This window comes from Gigantopelta aegis, chromosome 5 (genome assembly GCF_016097555.1).
Source record: "Gigantopelta aegis isolate Gae_Host chromosome 5, Gae_host_genome, whole genome shotgun sequence".
Taxonomy (NCBI): domain Eukaryota; kingdom Metazoa; phylum Mollusca; class Gastropoda; order Neomphalida; family Peltospiridae; genus Gigantopelta; species Gigantopelta aegis.
This window is the reverse complement of record NC_054703.1, coordinates 10,022,815-10,046,084: the sequence shown is the minus strand read 5'-3', so window position 1 is coordinate 10,046,084 and position 23,270 is coordinate 10,022,815. Positions and strand designations below refer to the sequence as shown.

Sequence of the window (23,270 nt, the reverse complement as noted above, 5' to 3'; positions counted from 1 at the left end):
AACATGTTATTTGGTGATTGTGTACAACCTGTCAAATTCTAATTGTCTTTAATTACGCAAGAATTAATCACTTATTTGGCCGAGTTTATTATAAAATCTTGGACTTTTCAACGCCAAGTATTGCATGCCACTGGAAAGGTCGTGAACTCTACTTTCTAAATATAGCAAGTGCGCAGATATATTTGTCATGTATGAGTAATGCGCATTGAGACAATTTCCGTGGCAAAATTCAACAATTACTTTTTCCCAAACTACGAAATAAGAAAAACGTGCGATCGTCTGTTGAATTTATGAAGTAAAAATGCATTTGAAGTAGTACTAAGACTGTATATGTTGTAATGCGAGACGTGAAACGTATTTTAAATCGAGCTAAATCGAGACGAGCATGTAAAAAAAACAAGTGCCTGCTCGATTCACGGTATCAATTGAGAAAATGGCGGCGCCCGTGAGACCAGCATGTGTAATAACAAAGGAAGCTGAGGTGGCTCGCCAGTTGATTTCGTTGTTAAACATCAATGCCAGTATGAGAAACATTGCTTCTGACGATGTGTTACAAGACATTATTATGGACTACTTTGTAATTAGGGATCAGAGTGAGTCGGAATCGGATTTCGAATCAAACTAATCAAACGAATCTATTTACTGAAATCGAGGTGGTCATCGGGCTCATTACTCTGGCCGTGTTACAACCTGGTATGTGAGAACTTACTGTATGTTCAAAGCTGGAGAACTATTGACTTATGTTTGACTAAATATTCCTGTCTAATCATAGCATTCATATTTGGTGTGAGCACTGATAGTTTCTCATTTTATTGATGGTGGATACTATTGTGCATTTTTTTTTTTTTTTTTTTTTTAATTTCTTTTTTTTTATTTAATTTTTTTATTATTATTTTTTTTTTTTTTAAAGGGGGGGGGGAATGTATAATGGAGGTTCAATATAAATTCTTGTCAATGGCATATACTGTTAAAACAAATATTACATGGTTACAGAGTACAGAATAACTTGGTTGGCATATATTATTATTATTAATGAAGATTTCAAGCAATAATGAATCAGGTTTTTTGTGTAAAACTTCGGACTTCATTTTCTCAAAGATGGTCCTTTGAAAAAAATCATAATTGTCTGTACAAAAAGTTCAATATTTCGGAAAGTTTTCATCAGATTTTCATAATTAAAAAAGGAATTATGCTCTGTAGAATGTGCTTTATCTTATTCCTTCTTCTTTTTTTTGGCCATGTGGCACCTTTTGTCATGCAGCCACACATATGTTCAGTCCGGACGTGGTAAATATATTTTTCTGCTCTGTTGTATAACCTTGATGTGATTGATGTGACTTTAAATATTTTAATACTGTATTATACCAATATTCTTTAGACAGTGTCTCCGGTAATCTGACGAAGTAAAATATAGGCTTCACTGTTCTAATATTTTTATACGAGTATTTGGTAAGATAAAGCTTAGCCGGTCATCCTAGAGGACCTAGGTAAACTGTAGGTTATTGTCTTTATTGTGATAGGTACCAGTATTAATTCTGTATTACAAGGTTACTGAATGAGTATTTAAAGGTTAATTAAAAATTAACCAGTTAGGAATAGAGTTGTAATTCCTTTATTAATTAAGTTCCCCTGGCAGCGTTTCTCAATTATCACACGTGTGGGTGTTGTATCACGGTGAAGTGATTAGAATATTGTGTAAACTAGAAACCTAGTGATTAACTAATTAAGTGATTAGTTCTGGGTTGTTATATTTGTTGTTGTTAATTGACTACTGCGGCAAGTAGATTTGTCAGCGTAGTGTTAATACAGATTCCAAAGTGTATTGTGTTTTGTTGTGTTTTCTAGTGAACTAAACGTGCTATATTATATATATTTAGATAAGATGTTATCTCTGATTATACCTAGAGCCGAGCCACTCGGGTATTTGACTGCCCGATACAGAGAGATCTAATAGATATGCAGTTAGGAGAGATATTTGGATAATCGTGTTTTATTCAGTTATGGGTATTATAGGATCCCCGTGACAATCAGTCAGGATAGGTCCAACATATGGTCGTTGAGCACGCAGCCCAGCAGAGCGAAGACGGCGACGCAGTGTCTGCGCTGATAACCCCTCGTCGACCGTGAACAGATCTGACAGTACTGCTTCTAACTGTTACTGGAGTTGATGTTGATATATTACTGATTACGATTACCCCCATCTCTGATATATATATATATATATATATATATATATATATATATATATATATATATATATATATATATATATATATATATATATATATATATATATATATATATATATATATATATATATATATATATATATATATATGAGATATGGGGTAATCATAATCAATTGTAATCGATTACAATGTTAGAGAATGTCATGTAATCGCAATCATAATTTATTACATTGCTAAAGTAATTGTAATCTGCGATTACTTTCATGATTATTTATTAAGCTTACATATTTTAGCATCAACTCCAGTAACAGTGCCTATTGCTAGAAGCAGTACTGGTCAGTGGAACGGATCACCTATTGTCTATAGAAGAACTATCATTTGCATTGAGAAAGAGAAAATCATAATGATTGGATTATCAAATGATTGTAACCCAGTGGATGAAGCCACATATTCACATAATGTCTGTGCGTGTGTTTGCGAGCGCACTCGTGTGTGTGTGTGTGTGTGTGTGTGTGTGTGTGTGTGTGTGTGTGTGCGTGTTTTCGTGTGTGTGTGTGAGACAAAGATGAATTTTTCTTGCGAAATGTAATCATTATACCTTGAATTACTAGCCCACCAAACTATTACTTACGTGCATGTGTGCTTACATGCGCGCGCTCGTCTCTCTCTCTCTCTCTCTCTCTCTCTCTCTCTCTCTCTCTCTCTCTCTCTCTCTCTCTCTCTCTCTCTCTCTCTCTCTCTCTCTCTCGCTCCATGTCTCTCTCTGTCTCTGTCTGTGTGTGTGTGCGTCTCATTAACCATAACCGATCTTTTTCTTCAAACGACAGTTTGATCATCATTTCAGACGAGTAAGAAATACTGTAAGGATTAACATAAAACGCCGGATATGCTAAGGCAATTTAACTTATAGCTTACCCATAACCCATAATAGCCATATCATAAACCCATTTGATATATACCATTATACACTCGGTTAATAGTATTTTGCTGTTAGTGGGTTATTTGGTTTCAGCTAACAAGATTTCTATACCTGAACGTAACGTTTTGATCGGATTTAGTTGAGCGTGACGTTAAACCACAATTGTGGTGATCCCGATATTACCGGTGAAGCGACTTCAGAGCATTGATTTACCAAATGTCGAATTAAAATGTTATTTTAGACGTGTTATAGGATAAACAAATTTGCTGCTCGTGATTTTTAATATGTAAAATATCAACCTCGTGTAGTTAATCGGTATTTTTCCCTGCAGAGCCTCGACAAATACCGATTAACATAGACGCACTTAACACTTTTCATAATAAAAAAAACAAATACCAACTCGTGACGAATCCTCAATATATTAACAGTAAATGCTCTATTACTTCTACATTGAAATTGGGCTGAATAGCCATACTTTGTTCTCTATGTATGTTAGCATGCAATACACTCAATACACTGGTATTTTAAGGTACCTTACACAATACTTTGCATAACACGAAACACTCAAATGCATGTAGTACAAATTAAACTTAATGTTTGAGATGTTTTGAATAATGAAATATGCAAGTTACTTTATTTCCTGGAAATCAACAGGAGTGAGTCAGAAAAGATGGGAAAACGCCATACCAAAAATTGGTAAAAGTCCACTTGCGCAGTGAAATAGTCAGCTTACCACAGTGTCAGATGGCGTTAGCACTGTCGACCACATGTTAACAAACTAAATTTAATCTCTCTATCTATCTCCCTTTTCTCTCTCTCTCTCTCTCTCTCTCTCTCTCTCTCTCTCTCTCTCTCTCTCTCTCTCTCTCTCTCTCTCTCTCTCTCTCTCTCTCTCTCTCTCTCTCTCTATCTTGTATCAGTCTACTGAAGTTGCAGATGTATTTTACACTAGACAATTATATAACACGGTGAAGTTATTTCATGCCTTTATTAAAACTGTAGGCGTATTAGTATTGTTTTTCAATTACATATTTCATTCATCTCATTTCAACTTATGTTCGTGCTTATATTCAAGTACGGGTCAAAGACGCTGTCATGGGCTCAACTATCTGGGCTGTCTGGTCCGGGACAGTGGGTTAGTTGTTAATTGTTGTTTGTTAGTGAGAGTTAAGAGGGTTCAGAGGCGTTACACCTACCCATCGAGTCGCTCTGGTTGGGAGCCGGTATCTGGCTGTGAACCATGTACCTACCAGCCTTATGTCCGAGGGCTTAACCATAACGCCACCGATGTCAATTTCATTACATAAGTAATATTAAAAGAGTCTGCATCTTTAATAATAAATATCTTATTTCGTTGTACAGATCATACTCTGAGGACACCGTATCTGCAGCATGTCATCTTTAATAATACATATCTTATTTCGTTGTACAGATCATACTCTGAGGACACCGTATCTGCAGCGTGTCATCTTTAATAATAAATATCTTATTTCGTTGTACAGATCATACTCTGAGGACACCGTATCTGCAGCGTGTCATCTTTAATAATAAATATCTTATTTCGTTGTACAGATCATACTCTGAGGACACCGTATCTGCAGCATGTCACCTTTAATAATAAATATCTTATTTCGTTGTACAGATCATACTCTGAGGACACCGTATCTGCAGCGTGTCATCTTTAATAATAAATATCTTATTTCGTTGTACAGATCATACTCTGAGACACCGTATCTGCAGCATGTCATCTTTAATAATAAATATCTTATTTCGTTGTACAGATCATACTCTGAGGACACCGTATCTGCAGCATGACAACACCGTCACCATTTTGGTCAAACCAAACATCCAACTTTACCTAGACGTCTAATGGAAACTATTTTGATGAAGAAACTGAAGTATATCATGGCGAGTGGTCTCTGGACGATTGACCATATTTTGATTTACATGGCTGGGGCCACTGGGCCGCTGATCTGGCTATAGCCATAGTAGGTACTATTGACAACATCCTGCAGTTCATAATGATGAGCGATTCCAAGTTATCGTCACTCTCCTACAGCGTGTACCTAAATTTCTTGCTGTGTCTGACAGCTTGGTCCTGAGTGAAGCTCTATTTCAGCAGACTCAAATTCGTTTTAATTTGTTGTTGATATGAACAATGCTCTCTGTAAAATTGTCGTCGGGTACCAGGTATTCGGGATGTTGCTATCGCCATGACTGGTGGTAGGACTTACTCTCGACAGATTCGTATGCGTCTGTTTTCCCCTGACGTGAGGACGATTCTGCACGATGAAGAAAGCCATTGCCGTCTGTTCGAGTATGATTGCTGCAAACATTGTGTTAATTCTACCCAATTTGGTCCTGACAAATTTGAAATATAACAGATGTCAACCGTCTGAACAGATCACATACTATTTCATGTTCAGTCGTCTGATAATATCGTCATTGCTGCCCTGTGTTGTTATCCTAATCCTCAACATTGCCATAATCGCCCGCATCAAAAGTAGCAACGAGTTTCGAAACACGTTCATAAAGAACAAGGCAGATTCTACGAAAGACAATTCAACACGCCCTCTGGTGTTAATCTCGGTACTGGCCTTTGTAACACTGTTGCCAATCGCGACTTCAGATGCAATCGTTGTACTGTTATTTGTATTCCTGGAAACAGGCAGGAGAGTTGCATTGCTAACCGTCAGATTGTAGCCAGTGTTGCTGAATTTCGGACAGAACGTTTTCATCCTGATGGCAAGTTCACAGAACTATCGACAGATTATGAAGAGAAAACTCCGATGCTTTTCTATCAAGGGGAAGCAAACACGACATAATGTACCAGCACCTAGTGTTGGTTCCACAGTAAATACGGATGATATTTCATTGTCAGCGATTACCTCTAATACCACACGTTCAGAAATGACAGATTCCTAGTTAAAATAGAGGTTATTTCATGTTGTTTGTCAAATATGGTTTATATCTCATCGAGTGACGTTTGCAATCATATCTCACGAGTCGCGCTTACTGATAGCACTGATATTTCACTGATATTTCGCTAAATAATATAATAAATTATATTACCTGATATTGTTGTTGATAAATGCATCCAATATCTCACAGTTAGGATTGCCAGTGATAGTGTACCTGGTAGCAGCAATCTTGGTGTTCTTGTTATTTGTGTTGTTTGTCAATAATTAAAAAGTAAAGTAAAATATTTTGGAAATAACATATGGGTTTTTTCGATGTTCAGTTGTGAAAGTATTGGTCAGTAGACGAGTGTGATATGATTGCAAACGTCATAAGATGAGAGATAAATCATATTTGTCCACAAACATAAAATGTTCTATTTATTTTATAGCTTTTGGCAATTTATGTTTATTTTTAAAATGCCAGCAGCAAAATAGTTCCGGCTTTCTTACAGTGAAGATAATACTTTCTACACTGATGATAACACATTTTAGAGTGAAATAGTCAACATCGTCGTTAAACATCCATTCATTCGTTCATTCACTAGATGAAAAAGGCATGTTTATGCAGTTTTCAGTGACATGTCGCACGGTTTTAACAGTTAAAAGTAGGTTTTGTTTAACGACATCATTAGAGAACATTGATTTATTAATCATTTGGCTATTTGATGTTCAACATTAGGTAATTTTGACATACAATCTTAGATAGAATCGTCTCGAGTTCCTCAGTGGACGAATTTTCAGTGGACGAATCGTCCGTGGACAAATTGTCCAGTGGACGAATCGACTACATCCCAAAAACGTGTACTCACCGAAGCCATGTTGAATATTGCATTGTGGGAAATTTGTGTTCTCGTCATCACTGCGACCTCTGACCTTCACCTTTCCGCGAGGATTTCAAATAATCGTGTCATGGGGAATCCCGAAAGTATTGTTCTATGTAAGTATTTTAATTTCGCACTTTTCATTGATTTTTTTACACAAATGCATTACAGGTGAGTTTACTAATCCATATTACTGTCTATTTTATTAGCTTTAAAGTCAGGAATGTCCCTTTAAACATTAGGTAATTTTGACATACAATCTTAGATAGAAAACCTGGTACACTGTTCCATTAGTAGCAAGGAATCGGTTATATTCACCATCCCCAAAACATACCACGCCCATTGGTATACCAGTCGCGTGACACTGGCTGGACCAAGCAATAGGCCAATGGGTCCACCGGTGAGGATCGATCCGAGACCGACCGAACAACAGGAGAGCGCTTTATCACCGGATTACGTGTAGTAGAGTCTGGCACAAATAACTTAATTTGTAAGATAGAACAGGGGGGCGGGATTTAGCTCAGTCGCTTGGATTACCGCTTGAGGTGCCTACTTGGAAGGGTCGAACCACATCGGTGGATCCATTCAGCTGACTGGGTGTTTTCTCGTACCAACCAGTGCACCACAACTGGACAAAGGCGGTGGTATGCGTTTTCCTGTCTGCGAGAAAGGGCATATAAAAGATCATTTGCTGCATTAACAAAACTGTAGCGGCTTTCCTCTCATGACTAATAATCATCAGCTACTGGATGTCAATGAATTTTAACATGTAGTCTTTGAGATGAAACCCGCTACATTTGTTTTTCCATTAGTAGCAAGAGATCTTTTATATGCACCATCCCACAGACAGGATAGAAAATACCACGGCGTTCTATATACCAGTCGTGGCGCACTTGCTGGGGCGAGAAATAGCCCAATGGGCCCACCGACGGGGATCGATTCCAAACCGATCGCGCATTAAGCGGGCGCTTTACCACTGGGCTATCAATATATGGAGGCATTATAAGAAACAAGTCCGGACCGACAGACATACTTACAAAATGTCGGCGACGAAACCTATTAAGACTAATAAAATAAATATAAATAAACACGAAAGTTGTTAATGGAGACGTTCGGTCAAGGGCCTATTCTGAGTTTGTAGCCATTTCAAAATGTTTTCAGCAAATTACATATTTTAACATTTTAACACTTTACATTTTCTTGGTTAAAATGTGTATGTCAATGCATGTCCGAACATTACGATACTTGTAGTATCTGAACAGTGGCGTAGCGTGGGCGGGGCCAAAATGCAGGACTGGTGGAAGGGACTCGGGGGAGTGCTAACGGTCCACTGGTTAGGGGACGCAATACTTGCGTTGCCCCGGGCGCCTTGTCCCGGGTGCCTGCAACCCACGCAACACAACTCCAACAACAAAACAATTGCAAACAACCGAAGTCATTTTGTTGGGGGCAAAAACCCACGGAATTCTTTCTATGGCTGACAGTTCATGACAGTCCCTTTAAATTTCTTAAAATCCAAATTGTTTTTATTTAAAAAAAAAACATTCTTATATTGCTAGCATTCATATATTTCCTGGTGATGTTAAAGGGACACACCCTAGTTACGGCTAGTTGTTAACCATTACGGCGTTGTTTTTCGCTATTAAACCCATTTTTTCACAAATAAAATTGCACTTTACTTACCGTTTATTATTTAGAATATACATTTCCATTCACCTGAAGTGTTTTTTGGTAATCCTGGTTTTTGTAATACCACAAAATGCATTTTTCTTATTTCTTAAAAACGAACGCATGTTTGAGAAAAAACCGTTGAGCAGACAAGGTCTAATCTATTTTTAGACGGGATAATTCCATTTCAATGTCACAGACGTTGGTATACCACGTCACCGTTATCATTTTGGTTCGGTTTGTTTTCTCATGCACGGTTCGCGCAATCAACATCCGATTTGTTGTTGTTCATTTGTGAGATTTTTCTTCACAGTTCGTGAACATTTTCAGTAACAATAAAGTTCAGACAAGTAAGTGTCTCAATACAAAACGTTACAAACCCTTAAAACCAATAATTTTGCTAAGTCTTACGATATCTGGAGAGGGGATACAACCAGGACAGAACAGTTGGAACATGCCCAGGAGAGGTGAAAAGAACGCACCCCAAGTCTGTGCGCACTCTGTGAAATTTGTCGTGACGTAGGCATTGTTGTGCTTCGAGCGACATCTACCGGTGACATCAGAATACTAACTTTCAAAAGTATTTCAAGCAATTGGGACATGGGGATTCCCATGGTATTTATCGATATAAAACCTGCTTTTTCACTCCATTTGATAAAAACGTGATCTAAGTGTGTTACAGGTTTGTAGATTAACCAAATTATAATTTATTTTCGCTGGATGGAACTAGGGTGTGCGGCTTTAATACATGGGTTTTGTTTAATTACTGACATTATCGGCGATGCGAATTGATTTGGTGTAACAGAACCCAATACAGCGCCGTTTTCTGCGTTCAGTGCTATTTCTCCACAGACTGACCTTCACTATGATGGAATGCTACAAGGAATGTGATTGGACAACAACAGAAATTAAGCTTTGTTTGATTGGTTTCTGAGTGTCTGCAGCAAGAGGCTAATCAAACTAGACTGACAGACAAAGGCAGGTTTGTGATTGGTTCTTCGGTCGCTGCATATTATATATAAATGTATCGACACATTTTACCGCGCAGTCACAATTATTGAGATTTACAACAGGACGCTGGTAAGTACGAAACCGTTTTGTTAATTTTTGTTAAAGGGACATTCCCGACTTTGCTGCATTGAAAGTTGTTTCCGACTAATAAAATATTTTCACCATTAAATTTACATATTAAATATATTTTCTTGTTTAGAATATCAGTGTCTGTATATTCAATGTGTTTCTGGTCGTCTTAATATTTGTAAGAAGTCCAAACTGGATTTTGTCTTCAAATAATTTCGTCTCTTTAAATGTTATATGTTTGTCAACTGCAGTAACCGGCATTAAATATTTTAAACCACAAGGTACACTTTTTCAAAGCGTACTTAAACTAACGTTGGCTTAGTTCAATATTTTCACCAAAATGTGGCGCACAGTCAGCGTACACTGACAATGTTCACACTGAGGAGCAGGATCCTTCTTTAAAATAAATGAATGTGTCAGATGCGGGCACGGCACGAGACTACTTCATCCTTCCTGTACCGCCTGTAAGATGACTGCCACTCTCCCAGAACTGGCTTGACAGAATGAAGCTTGTTCGCAACCGCACCGTCCCAATCATCTTGCCAAGGCGAAAAAATATATTGGTTAATATGAAAATTATAATCACTGTAGGGAACACCAACATGGACATGGGGCAAGTTCAAAGCACACTTGGCACTTTTGACATGCAGTCTCGGAGAAAACCCCACTGCATTTCTTCATTAGTAGCAAGGGCTATTTTATATACACCATCTCACAGACAGGATAGCACACACCACGGTCTTTGGGCGGGACGTAGCCCAGTGACTAAGCACTCGACTGATGCGCGGTCGGTCTGGGATCGATTCCCGACGGTAGGCGCATTGGGCTATTTCTCGTTCCATCACGTCCACCACGACTGGTATATCAAAGACTGTGGTATGTGATATCCTGTCTGTGGTATGGTACATATAAAATATCTCGTTCCATCACGTCCACCACGATTGGTATATCAAAGACTGTGGTATGTGATATCCTGTCTGTGGGATGGTACATATAAAATATCTCGTTCCATCTCGTCCACCACGACTGGTATATCAAAGACTGGTATGTGATATCCTATCTGTGGGATGGTACATATAAAATATCTCGTTCCATCTCGTCCACCACGACTGGTATATCAAAGACTGTGGTATGTGATATCCTGTCTGTGGGATGGTACATATAAAATATCCTTTGCTACTAATAGAACAAAATGTAGCGCATTTCCTCTCGGATACCAAATGTTTGACATTCAGTAGCCGATAATTACTAAATTACTGTGCTCTAGCGGTGTCATTAAACAAAGCAAACTCTAACTATTGCAGTCTGAATTGCTACAAAGGAAAGAAGGAAGGACATGTTTTATTTTACGACTCTCTCAACACATTTTATTTACGGTTATATGGCGTCAGACATATGGTTAAGATTCACACGGATATTGAGAGAGGAAACCCGCTGTCGCCACTTCATGGACTACTCTTTTCGATTAGCAGCAAACTAAAAAAAAATTATATGCACCATTCCACAGACAGGGTAGTACATACGACGGCCTTTGATATGCCAGTCGTGGTGCACTGGCTGGAACGAGAAATGGCACAATGCGTCCACCGACGGGGATCGAGCGAGCGCTTTACCACTGGGCTACATCCCGCCCTGGCATTGCCACAAAAATAGTCTCCAAACATTGTTCAGAACACCTTCGTCCTCAAAAGGAAGGTAATTTTCCAGCGATAAAATTAATCAATCAATGTGCTCTAGTGGTGTCGTTAAACACTTTAAACTTTATACCACGACCTTTGATATACCAGTCGTGGTGCACTGGCTGGAACGAGAAATAGTCCAATGGGCAAATTATGTAATATTAGTTGGAAACAAACTCAAGTAAGTTTTTTGAATAAAGCCCAGTCGGTCGAGTGCTCGCTCAGGGAGCTTGAGAATCAGGATCGAACCACCTCGGTGGATCCATTCAACTTATTGGGGTTTTTTCTCGATCTAGCAATGGCAATGGCAATGACCTTTATTCTCATACACTTGTGGCGTTGTGGTAGGCCATCGGTCTACAGGCTGGTAGGTACTGGGTTCCGATCCCAGTCGAGGCATGCGATTTTTAATCCAGATACCGACTCCAAACCCTGAATGAGTGTTCCGCAAGGCTCAATGGGTAGGTGTAAACCACTTGCACCGACCTGTGATCCATAACTGGTTCAACAAAGGCCATGGTTTGTGCTGCCCTGTCTGTGCGAAAGTGCATATAAAAATCCCTTGCCGCTAATGAAATAATGTAGCGAGTTTCATCTGGTGACTACGAGTCAGAATTACCAAATGCATGACATCCAATAGCCGATGATTAATGTATCAATGTTCTCTAGTGGTGTTGTTAAACAGAATAGTCTAACTTCGTCCAAACAGTACATTTGTTTTCCTTGTAAAGTTATTCGTTTTAAATCTCCGCGAGGGATACTTATTAGAACTAGAATATAAAACTGTACAATTAAGCAACTGCTTTTACAAATCGGTTTGTTTGATCTGTATCAGTATTAAGTTTGTGGAGTTAAATTAATAGCTACATCGCTCTAATTAATGCTTAATGTTTAACGACATACCAGCACGATAATTACAAAACGCATAATTAATCTAGTAACACGACATAAAATAATAAAACATTAACTAATTTGTTCGGTGGTCTGTTCTTTTCAAGTTCCAATGAAATTACTATTATCGATCTTAAAATAAACAGATACCAAATCGTTTTCAGCAGTTTATCAGTACAATGTTTCTAAATGCTGTTCTACTTGTGTGTTTGTGGGTGGGGTGGGGTGGGGGGGGGGGGGGGAGGAATCTAACGAAATACTACTTGCCAAAAAGGTTGCAAGATGAAGAATAGTACTGTGTTCTCTATTACTGGATAGATAAATATATGCTAATTTTTATGGTGTGTAATTTGTCTTTGACATAACACCGGCATAACGAAAAACGATTCTTTTTGGGGTTTACAAATGACCGAATATTTATAAATGGAATTCAAATGTAGTACCTATCATGTTTTTCGAGGCGGGACGTATCTCAGTGGTAAAGAGTTCGATTGACGCACGGTCGGTCTGGGATCGATCACCATCAGTGGGCCCATTTGGCTATTTTTCGTCCCGGCAAGTGAACTACGACTGGTATATAAAAGGCCGAGGTACGTGCTACCTTGTTTTTGGGATATAAAAAATCGCTTGCTACTAATAGAAGGAAATATATAGCAGATTTCCTCTCTAAGACTATATGTCAAAATTACCAAATATTTGACATCCAATAGCCGTTGATTAATAAAACAATGTGCTCTAGTACTGTCGTTAAAACTTTAACTTTTAACTGTCATTTTTCCCATGAAACCATTTTTTTTTTTAATGCAAATAATTGTATGAACTTCACGATTAATTTTGTGTTTTAATCTACTTTTTTACAACTTATTAATGATATATATTGACATTAAACATTATATACATAGAGGTTACTACCAGTGTGTTTCGGTATCGTCAGTATCTTATATTAGGAATAAAACGTGTATTATGCGAGCCTTTGGCCTTTCAGTTTAATACCATTTTTATTAACGAGTACATTAGAAAATGGTATGTAGCGAGCTAGATACCATATGTTTAATGTACTGGTTCATAAAACTCCTACTAAACTGAAAGGAGTGTAGTATTTTATTACCTGTCTAATTATTGCGTAAAAAGGTAACACAGGTAAACATTCAGAGCAGCTGGCGTTCGAGTGTCAGAATAGGCCCCGCCCACAATCGAGGTTAATGATGCAGATTGGATTGCACAAAACGTTTATTCGACGGCGGTTTTAAAAAGAATTCGTATTACTGATAGTAAAACCAGTCCTCAGTTCAGCCAGCCGTTTTTTCCTAACTTTTGCGAACTATTTTAACTGGTTTCCGAAGTGGTTATTATTTTTATCATAAAGCGCATGACGTTTTTCCGCTCGGTCTGACTGAATTCAAAGAAATGTACAACATCATACGTCATATCGTGTCGACCCCATTATCCCTTAATGTGCTGTGGGTCAAACGTGTTAGCGTTTATATCCCAGCTTTGTTAAGGAAAACGGTTTCTTACACACCCGTTGGTGAGAACACCATGCGTTATTTTTGGTTACACATGATTGTTAACACATGCATGTGTGATGGGAAAGATCAACAAATAAAAAGGATAACCAAAAAAAAAAAAAAGTCGTTGAAACACAAATAATGAAGAATAAAGCTGATTTTCCAAACAAAGCTGCTGAATGAATGAATGAATGAATGGACGTACTAAGCTGCTGATGTTAACTCTGGAGCGCCATTACAGTATTCACAAATCAACACAAGAAATGCACAGGCAATAAGAACGCTGAGTAGCTTAACTAAGGAGAATGGCACATCAATAAAGTTACAATCTAAAGAAAAAACAAAACAAGACGGCGACAAACAATGAACATAGGAAGTTTAAAACATTTAAGGATTGTCTGCTACTTTTTACGTTCATCGGGGTATGAAGGAAAAACAAACAATTCGCAATCTATCTGTGCGAACCGGCGAAGCCATTCTAACATAAGTTTGAGGATGAATTTGTTTGGCTCATACCCAGATGAATGTAAATGAAAATTAAAATACACTACTTATAATTAAATTTGAAACAAAGTTACTAATAATAACATTAAAAGTTCATAATTTATTTCGAGAGAGAGAGAGAGAGAGAGAGAGAGAGAGAGAGAAAGAGAGAAAGAGAGAGAGTGAGTCTGTCTTTAACATGCCCTGCACCAATACTGTTTCAGGCATGTCCATCCCGGGTCTGACATCTGGATAGCCAATGGTCCGGTCCGGGACATACCCACGAATCCCCCTAGGCAGTTTGCTTTGATTCCTCGATCTGTCAGCCACCTAATGTCTACTGGAGTTCGCCGTGCCTGTACAGACGAACAGACGAATAACGAGACAGTAGCACGCATGGAAACAAAACACTAAGGAAACTAACCAGAGGAAATGAAAACGTATTAAACGCAAACAAAAATAAGACAAATCCCATCAAAACACACCACGACAAAATGAAAATGGCAAAGTAAAACATAATTAACATTTCCAAGAAAAAACTAAACGACACAGTGTACACACTTGTGGGAACATTATTAAAATGTTCTCCCACTCCAAAAACCCACTATTCAATATATTTTAGCGGGCTATATATACAAATTCTGTAGACGGTTAAGGCAAACCGATCTTTTTGGGCAAACAAATTCGTATTGCTAACGACATTGCTACTAATGATGAAGATAAATACAAACTATACTCTTATATGTTATATGTTTTGCAAATGAGAGAGAGAGAGAGAGAGAGAGAGAGAGAGAGAGAGAGAGAGAGAGAGAGAGAGAGAGAGAGGGAGGAAAACTTTAGAGATAGGGTGAGGTCATGCATTAAACACCTATTGATATATATATACTCTTCAAAAAAAGTAGGGGAACTCTAAAACGAATGTACAATTGCCAACATTCTAAGGTATACTAGCTGTGGGGAAAGGTTGTATGATAACAGTGAATTAATTGGGCAAACATTACAACCAGTAGTTCAGTATTACAGTAGGTTTTATGACCACCGAAGATCTTGAAGGACAATTGGGGTCAGAAGTGAAATGTGAAAGTTGACGTGTTGTTTTTTTTATCAATAAATCGCAAATTCAAACAGTAAAAATGACTAAAAACAAAACGATAACAACTGTATGATCAACAAAATGAAATAGATTGACAGAAATAATGTTCTACAGTGATTAATGGACCTTTCTGGAAATTGTCAAAATCGAGAATGACACCTCACGCACGTGTACGGAGCAACTGCGTGATGCATGTGCAAACTATGGAATGTGCTTTGGTGTGGTGATAAACAGACCTGAACGTTCTTTACTAGGATGCCTGTGGTCAAAACGTATGTTCGGTCTAATAGTTGATATTAACATTAATATTTTAGGCTCCCCTACGTTTTTGAAGAGTATATTATATTGCACATTAAGGTCACATTCAAGTTGGACACCACCTCCCGGTAGAGACCAGTTCCTTGAGGTCTTCATACACATCATAACACAAGGTATATTGAAATAAAATAATTATATATATATATATATATATATATATATATATATATATATATATATATATATATATATATATATATATATATATATATATATAAGGTGAAAGGAAGGCACTAAGTAAATTAATAATGGATGATTCAGTAGTCGTAAAACAAACCTGCCAAAAGCTGTTTTGTAATAGGCGTCTGGATTGGTTAAAATGCTATCACGTGATCTAACAAAAACAACGTTCATTATTCGGTTAACAAATAAAACCAGAACGGAATCCCAGAGGATTCCATCGTTTCCATTTTTATCCCAGGATCGCTTGTACTGCAAGTGACAGTGACAATTCAGGCTTTAAACGACTTCGGTTTTGAACTGAGACACAAAAATGAAGCTTCTATTAGAAGTTATAGCAGAGAATGCTTGACAAATCAAAAGAGAGACATGAGCGCAGCTCTGTCACATTTGACAAAACACCTGGGGCCTAATTCACTAAACTCTCGCAATTTTGCGATCTGGCAGTGCAATGCTAAAATACTTGCAAAGAGGAGCCTAAGAGAGCTTTGTGAATTAGGCCCTGGAAACCGACAACTTACGCGCGCGAAAGTGCACAATTACGCGACCTGTCCTTTCCGATAATAATATCACACAATCACAAACTTCCTCTGAAATCCACACACAGAATAACACTGAAACCACTTTATATGTCCGTAGCCAATGGGGGTCGGTTTAACCCCCCCCCCCCCTTTCCGGTGACTTTTTTGTTCAATATGCCCCAGGGCACCCTTAAATAACTCGTGCGCTTCGCGGCCTCGTGCCTCACCATAATCCTAAACGACCCCTCCCCCCTCTCAAACTCCTGGCTACGGGCCTACTTTATCCATTTCAAGTCGGTGTTCACATTCACTTTTCACTAATTCAACTTTTGACAACTGCAATTTTAATATATTAACTAATACATCTTCTAAATAAGTTGACGCTCTCCCTTATGCTAATTAATTAAATAAGTTGACGCTCTCCCTTATGCTAATTAATTCAAAATCGTACTGTAACAGCTTTATAACAAATCTTCCAATTTAAGTTCAATTCTTAATTAATTATCGTTTGATATTTTTGAGAGAAAAAACCCTCGTTGCGTTATCAGTTGATGTTCAGTTATTTTAAATTGTATAACGTTTTATCCATATTGGAAAGAAAAAAAAAATGTTTTATTTAACGACGCACTTATATTTACAGTTTTATGGCGTCAGACATATGGTTAAGGACCACACAGAGTTTGAGAGAAAACCCGCTGTCACCACTACATGGGCTACTCTTTCCGATTAGCAGCAAGGGATCTTTTATTTGCGCTTTCCCATAGGCAGGATAGCACAAACCATGGCCTTTGTTGAACCAGTTATGGATCACTGGTCGGTGCAAGTGGTTTACACCTACCCATTGAGCCTTGCGGAGCACTCACGCAGGGTTTGGAGTCGGTATCTGGATTAAAAATCCCATGCCTCGACTAGGATCCGAACCCAGTACCTACCAGCCTGTAGACCGATGGCCTAACAACTACGCCACCGAGGCTGGTATATCCATATTGGATTCAGAAAATTAAAATGTATAAAATCGGATATTTGACGGGAAAAAAATGAATGTAACGTTTTCAGAGAATTCCCTTATTTGTGTATTGATACAGTTGTAAATCATTGTGAAATAGAGTTCGATTGGTTTTTTAAAATATAGTTTTGTATAATGGCAATATTAATGCATTTGGAATTGTGTATGGACGGCTTCGCGATAAGTGTGAGCATTATCAGTGTCTTCTGACTGTGCGACACATTTTGGTGGAGTGTACACATTTAACAGCAACTCGAAAAGATATATTTGGACAAAGAAATGTGATGGAATCATTTCGATTCCATCCAGAACTTTTATTGCAATTTTTACGCGATACGGACTTTTATTCTAAATTTTAATTTTATATATCTGTGATATTTGTATTTTTTCCACAGTTCTGTACACTGTGTTTTTATTTGACTCTTGAATTTTTATATTCATGTTGATCAACAAATTTGTTTTGAATTACCATAGTTTGACACCCAATAGCCGATGCATTTTTCGTGCTGGGGTGTCGTTAAACATTCATTCATTCATTCATTACTTCGCGCTAACGCGCTACAGTGTGTAAAACGGTTTTGGTGTTTATCATCGCATGAACGTCAAAAATATAACGTTCAATTCTTTAATGTATATATTACCAAATGTTTCACACTTAAAAGCCGATGATTAATGAATCAATGTGCTTTGGTGATGTCGTTTTGTTTTGTTTTTTAACTTTATCACAAACCCTAGACGTCAGACCTGAAGTTGAGCCCATGGAAATAGGTGTAGACTATAAAAGATGTAATAGAAAACAAAATCTGAATACTGGTTTTATTATGACCATATTTATTATTATGGCTTATTTGACGATGGCAATGAGTACAACACGGGTATTTAATTAAAGCTACGATATCGATATATTTATATTCCTTAACCCTGTAGTATCTTACCATCCAATATCATTCTTCGGGAGATCCCAGCAACTGGTATATGTGTATGGGGGGTGAAAAATGGTCCTCCACTCAGCGGATTCGAACCACGGACTTTTAGTACGATAATTCAGTGCTCTACCGACTAAGCTAATAGGGCAATTCCCACTAACTACTGCCAGTGGGAGCACTTTATGCCAACACTACTACATACTCACCCCCCCCCCCCCCCCCCCACACACACACACACACACTCAGAGCATAGTTTCAACACGTAAACATGAACACAAAGTTTGGTTAATTTACAAACCGACAACAAATTTGGATACAACAGAGTGAAACAAGAGTCTGTGATATTGAAATGCCCTTAAAATAGACAGACAAAGCAAATACCGGTACCTAATCGTTACTTCTCAGACGCACGTACGTTTTTAAAAAGATGAAAACAAAATGCATTTTGTGGTATTAGAAACGCCAGGATGACCAGAAACACTTCGGTTGTACGGAAATGGATAACCTAAACGATAAAATGCCAATAAAGTTTGATTTTAGAGATAATAAACGGTTCTAATAATGAAAAATATGCCTTAGTGTTTAAAAACTTGGGTATATCCCTTTAATACTGTAGGCATTTTTTTTATCATTATGCAAGATGTTGTTATCAGAGTTTGTATCTTTAATAATAACTATTGTATTTTGCAGATGATTCTCTGAAGACATCGTATTTGAAGCATGTCGACACCGTCATCATTTTGGTCAAACCAAACATCCAACTTTACCAATGTTGATAATGGAAACTATTCTGATAGAGAACTTAGACCTAATTTTGGTCCATCTCTAGATGGCTGGCCATATTTCAATTTACATGGCTGGGGCCACTGGGCCACTGTTCTGGCTATAGCCATAGTAGGTACCATTGGAAACATCCTGCAGTTCATAATGATGAGCGACTCCAAGATATCAGCACTCTCCTACAGCGTGTACCTGAAATTCCTTGCGGTTTCCGACAGTCTCGTCCTCAGTGAAGCGGTGTTTCAGCAGACTCAAATACGTTTTAATTTGCCGATGGTTGCAGACATGAACGACGCTCTGTGTAAAATTGTCATCGGCTACCAGTTACTGACGAAGTTTCTGTCGCCATGGCTGGTGGTAGGACTTACTCTCGACAGATTAATATGCGTCTGTTTTCCGCTAACGCGGGGAAGATTCTGTACGATGAAAAAAGCCATTGCAGTCTGTTCGTGCATAGTTGTTGCAACCATCGTGTTATTGATACCAAATTTGGTTGTAGCGAATTTGAAATATGACAGATGTCAATCGGCCGGACGGATCACCTACTATTTCATGTTCCTTCGTCTGATAGTATCTACTTTGCTGCCCTGTGTTGTTATCCTCATCTTCAACATTGTAATAATCGCCCGCATCAAACGTAGCAACGAGTTTCGAAACACGTTCATAAGGAACAGGGCAGAGTCTACGAAAGACAGTTCAACACGCCCCCTAGTGTTAATCTCGATACTGGCCTTCGTAACATTGTTGCCAGTCTCCACTTCAGATGTCGTCTTTGTACTGCTGTTGTTACTGAAAACAGACAGAAAAGCCGCGTTACTAAGCAATAGATTGTGGCCAGCGTTGCATATAATCTACTTGCTGAATTTCGCACAAAACTTTTTCATCTTGATGGCCAGTTCACAAAACTATCGACAGATTATGAAGAGAAAACTCGGATGCTTCTCTGACAAGCGGAAACAAACACAACATAATGTACCAGCACCTAGTGTTGGTTCCACAGTAAATGCCGATGATAGTTCATTGTCAGTGGCTACATCAAATACCACACGATCAGAAATGCCAGATCCATAGTCAACATTACTGACATTATACTTATAATATTATTATAATATATCATATATAACAAATTTAGAAGTGTCATGTGCATAGATACTACTCATGTCACATGTTCAAAAACGCCAGATCCATAGTTTATATTATTGACTTTATTGATGAGGAATATGTTATATATAACAAATTTAGAAGTGTCATGTCGATATATAATACTCATGTCACACGTTCGGGAATTATTGTACCATAATTTACACAATTAATCGATACATCTAATAACGTTTAGAATTATCATTTCTATAAACAATAGTATAGTATGCTGTTACTATTGTTGTGAATAAATAATTCCAGTTTAGCTTGACGAAAAATAAAAAAGAGATACGTTTTATTTACGTACTGTTTTTCTTCCAGAATATTGTTCGAACCAGGCGTTCTTTAGTTATCTTTCAAAATACTATTATATTTTACGAACGATTAAGTACTAAATATACGCAGAACTAAATATTTAGCTTACCATAATTCGCAACATAACACTCATAATATAATTAATTTTTTTTTTTTATATAACATGCCCTTGCATGAATATTGACAAATGCTACAACAGAACCAATTTGTGTTGATCTAGGACACATTGAGAATCATTTCCCCTTTTTTCAAATACACCGGCAGTCTAATTGCACGGGAAGCTTAAAATAATAACATTTAAACATATTATGTTATGCCCTTGAATACTATTTTTAATTGTTATTACATTTTCTAATAACTCTATCATGAGTGGAACAAGGATTTATTGTCCAGTAATGGATCTCCTGATCTGTGACTGTCCGCCTATAGTTGAAGCACTAGATAAGATTCATAAAATCAATCACTAATTTGACAAATTCCAATTCGACTCTGTATTGTGCAGAGATACCTTCTTGATCGCGTATATTTTTTCTGTTTGTTTGTTTGTTTGTTTGTTTTGGGTTTGTTTTTTGTTGTTGTTTTTGTGTTGTGTGTTGGAGTTTTTTGGCGTACAAATTCGGGCTACATGTATTTATCATTCTGCATACCGTTCGAATTACTGGGCTTGGTGTCATTGTAAGATGGTTCCCAGTGATATGGCCTTTATAAATACAAAACTAAAATTTAATTTGTTTTCCTGTTTAGATTGTTAAGAGTTTGTATATATTTAGTACGTAGAGTTTGGGTTTGGTGTTACTGTAAAGTAGTTCCGACCGATATGGCCTTTATAAATACAAAACTAAAATTTAATTTATTTTCCTGTTTATATTGTTAAGAGTTTGTATATATTTAGTACGTAGAGTTTGGGCTCGGCGTTACTGTAAAGTAGTTCCGACCGATATGGCCTTTATAAATACAAAACTAAAATTTAATTTATTTTCCTGTTTATATTGTTAAGAGTTTGTATATATTTAGTACGTAGAGTTTGGACTTGGTGTTACTGTAAAGTAGTTCCGACCGATATGGCCTTTATAAATATAAATATAAAAATACAATGTATTTTATTTTCTAGTTTATAATGTTAAGAGTTTGTATATATTTAGTACGTAGATTCTGGGCTCGGTGTTACTGTAAAGTAGTCCAGACTTATATAACCTTTATACATATAACAATGGAATTTATTTTCCTGTTTAGAATGTTAAGTGCTTGTATATATTTAGTACGTAAATTCTGGGATTGGTGGTACTGTAATGTAGTCCAGATTGATATGACCTTTGTGAATATAACAATGGAATTTGATTTATTTTCATGTTTAGAATGTTAAGTGTTTATATATGAATGAATGAATGTTTAATGACACCCCAGCACAAACACATCCATCGCCAGAAAAACATAAGTATTTGGAAATAGTATTTACATTCCGAAGTTGTATAATTATGCAAAACCACAGTGTAAAGAGCGGTGAGGAAAAGTGCAACACAATACAAAAATCAAGGTAAGTATATTTTAAATCTTTGTATAGAAATCAAAGTGGGGTTTTTAACTTTAATTTTTTTTTTTTTATCCCACTGCCCCCTTTCCTTTCTCTCCTGTGAATTCCATCTCATTTCTTCCCGATCTGGCAACTCCTCCTATCTTTCGACTGCTTTTGCTCTCCACCTCCACATCCCAGTCCTTGTCTCTCCAACCGCGACAGGTGCTTGTCTCTTGTGGCTATCTGTGCCACACACCTGCCATTCCCCATCAGCTTTTAGCTGTGGGCTTAATCTGACCACTTCGGGGAGTGTTCAGTAGTTACTTCTGGCATTGTTAAGAGGCACTTGTAACCACCTACTATGCACCCCTACTACCGGCGGTCGTTAGTTAGTGCCGTGGTTCAGACCTGCTTTTTAAAATTAATTATTGTTGGAATTTAAAAGATTCCAAAACATGTCTACTACTCAAAAGAATTTAAGGGTCAGACGATATTTTCGACATTATTTTCTGAATGTCAATTATATTAGCTAGACCATAATGTCACGCATGGTATTGTTCCATTTTGACGAAAGTGGGTCTAAGCAACCCATAAATGAATTAAAATCCACTGTCATTGACACTGTCGACTAGTTCTAATGGCGAAAACATGCTTACATTTGCACGTAAATTAGGGCGAAAGCGAAAGGTCTGCTAAGTGCTCATAACTTGCTTTTTCACAAAGCGCTTCATTTGCACGCTTTGCACGTGTATTCCATGTTCCCAATGCTGAATTTCCGTATAATTGGAGCTTGCGTTCGTGTATGGTGCACACTCCAAATTCGACAATGGTACCACTTCAACTGACTATCGAAGATCGAGGAAGGGCTATTGCTTGGCTTCAGGATGGCAATGCACAAAGAAATGTTGCTCTGAGACTTGGTGTCAGTCAGAGTGTCGTTGGCCGACTGTGGCAACGGTACCAAGCAACGAATTCTGTTCGAAATCGTCCACGTTCGGGAAGACCCCGAAGCACTACAAACAGAGAGGACCGCTACATCACCAATATGGCTCTACGTCAACGCACAACCACTGCACGCCGATTACGTGACAATCTGCGGACTGCGACTGGAACTCGAGTGTCTGATCAAACCATACGCAATCGTCTGAGAGCCAATAATCTACGCTGCCGTCGCCAGGCTGTTCGACCACCACTCCTACCACGTCACAGAACGGCCAGATGTCACTGGTGCGCGCTTCAACTGCGGTGGCAACGTGTTCAGTGGGGTCGAGTGATGTTCA

The 23,270-nt window shown here is 37.8% G+C and overlaps 1 protein-coding gene across 1 annotated transcript; it reads left to right on the top strand.

Annotated features, from left to right (window-relative positions):
- The first annotated feature begins 18,962 nt into the window (after positions 1-18,962).
- LOC121372929 (nociceptin receptor-like) lies at positions 18,963-20,093 on the top strand. The gene has a single exon (XM_041499364.1). It carries the CDS (start codon positions 18,963-18,965, stop codon positions 20,091-20,093), a length of 1,131 nt encoding a protein of 376 aa, XP_041355298.1.
- The last annotated feature ends 3,177 nt before the right edge of the window (positions 20,094-23,270 follow it).

Bases quoted from the DNA above. Each gene is read 5' to 3' on its own strand.
- LOC121372929 (XM_041499364.1), top strand. From the start codon at position 18,963: ATGTCGACACCGTCATCATTTTGGTCAAACCAAACATCCAACTTTACC.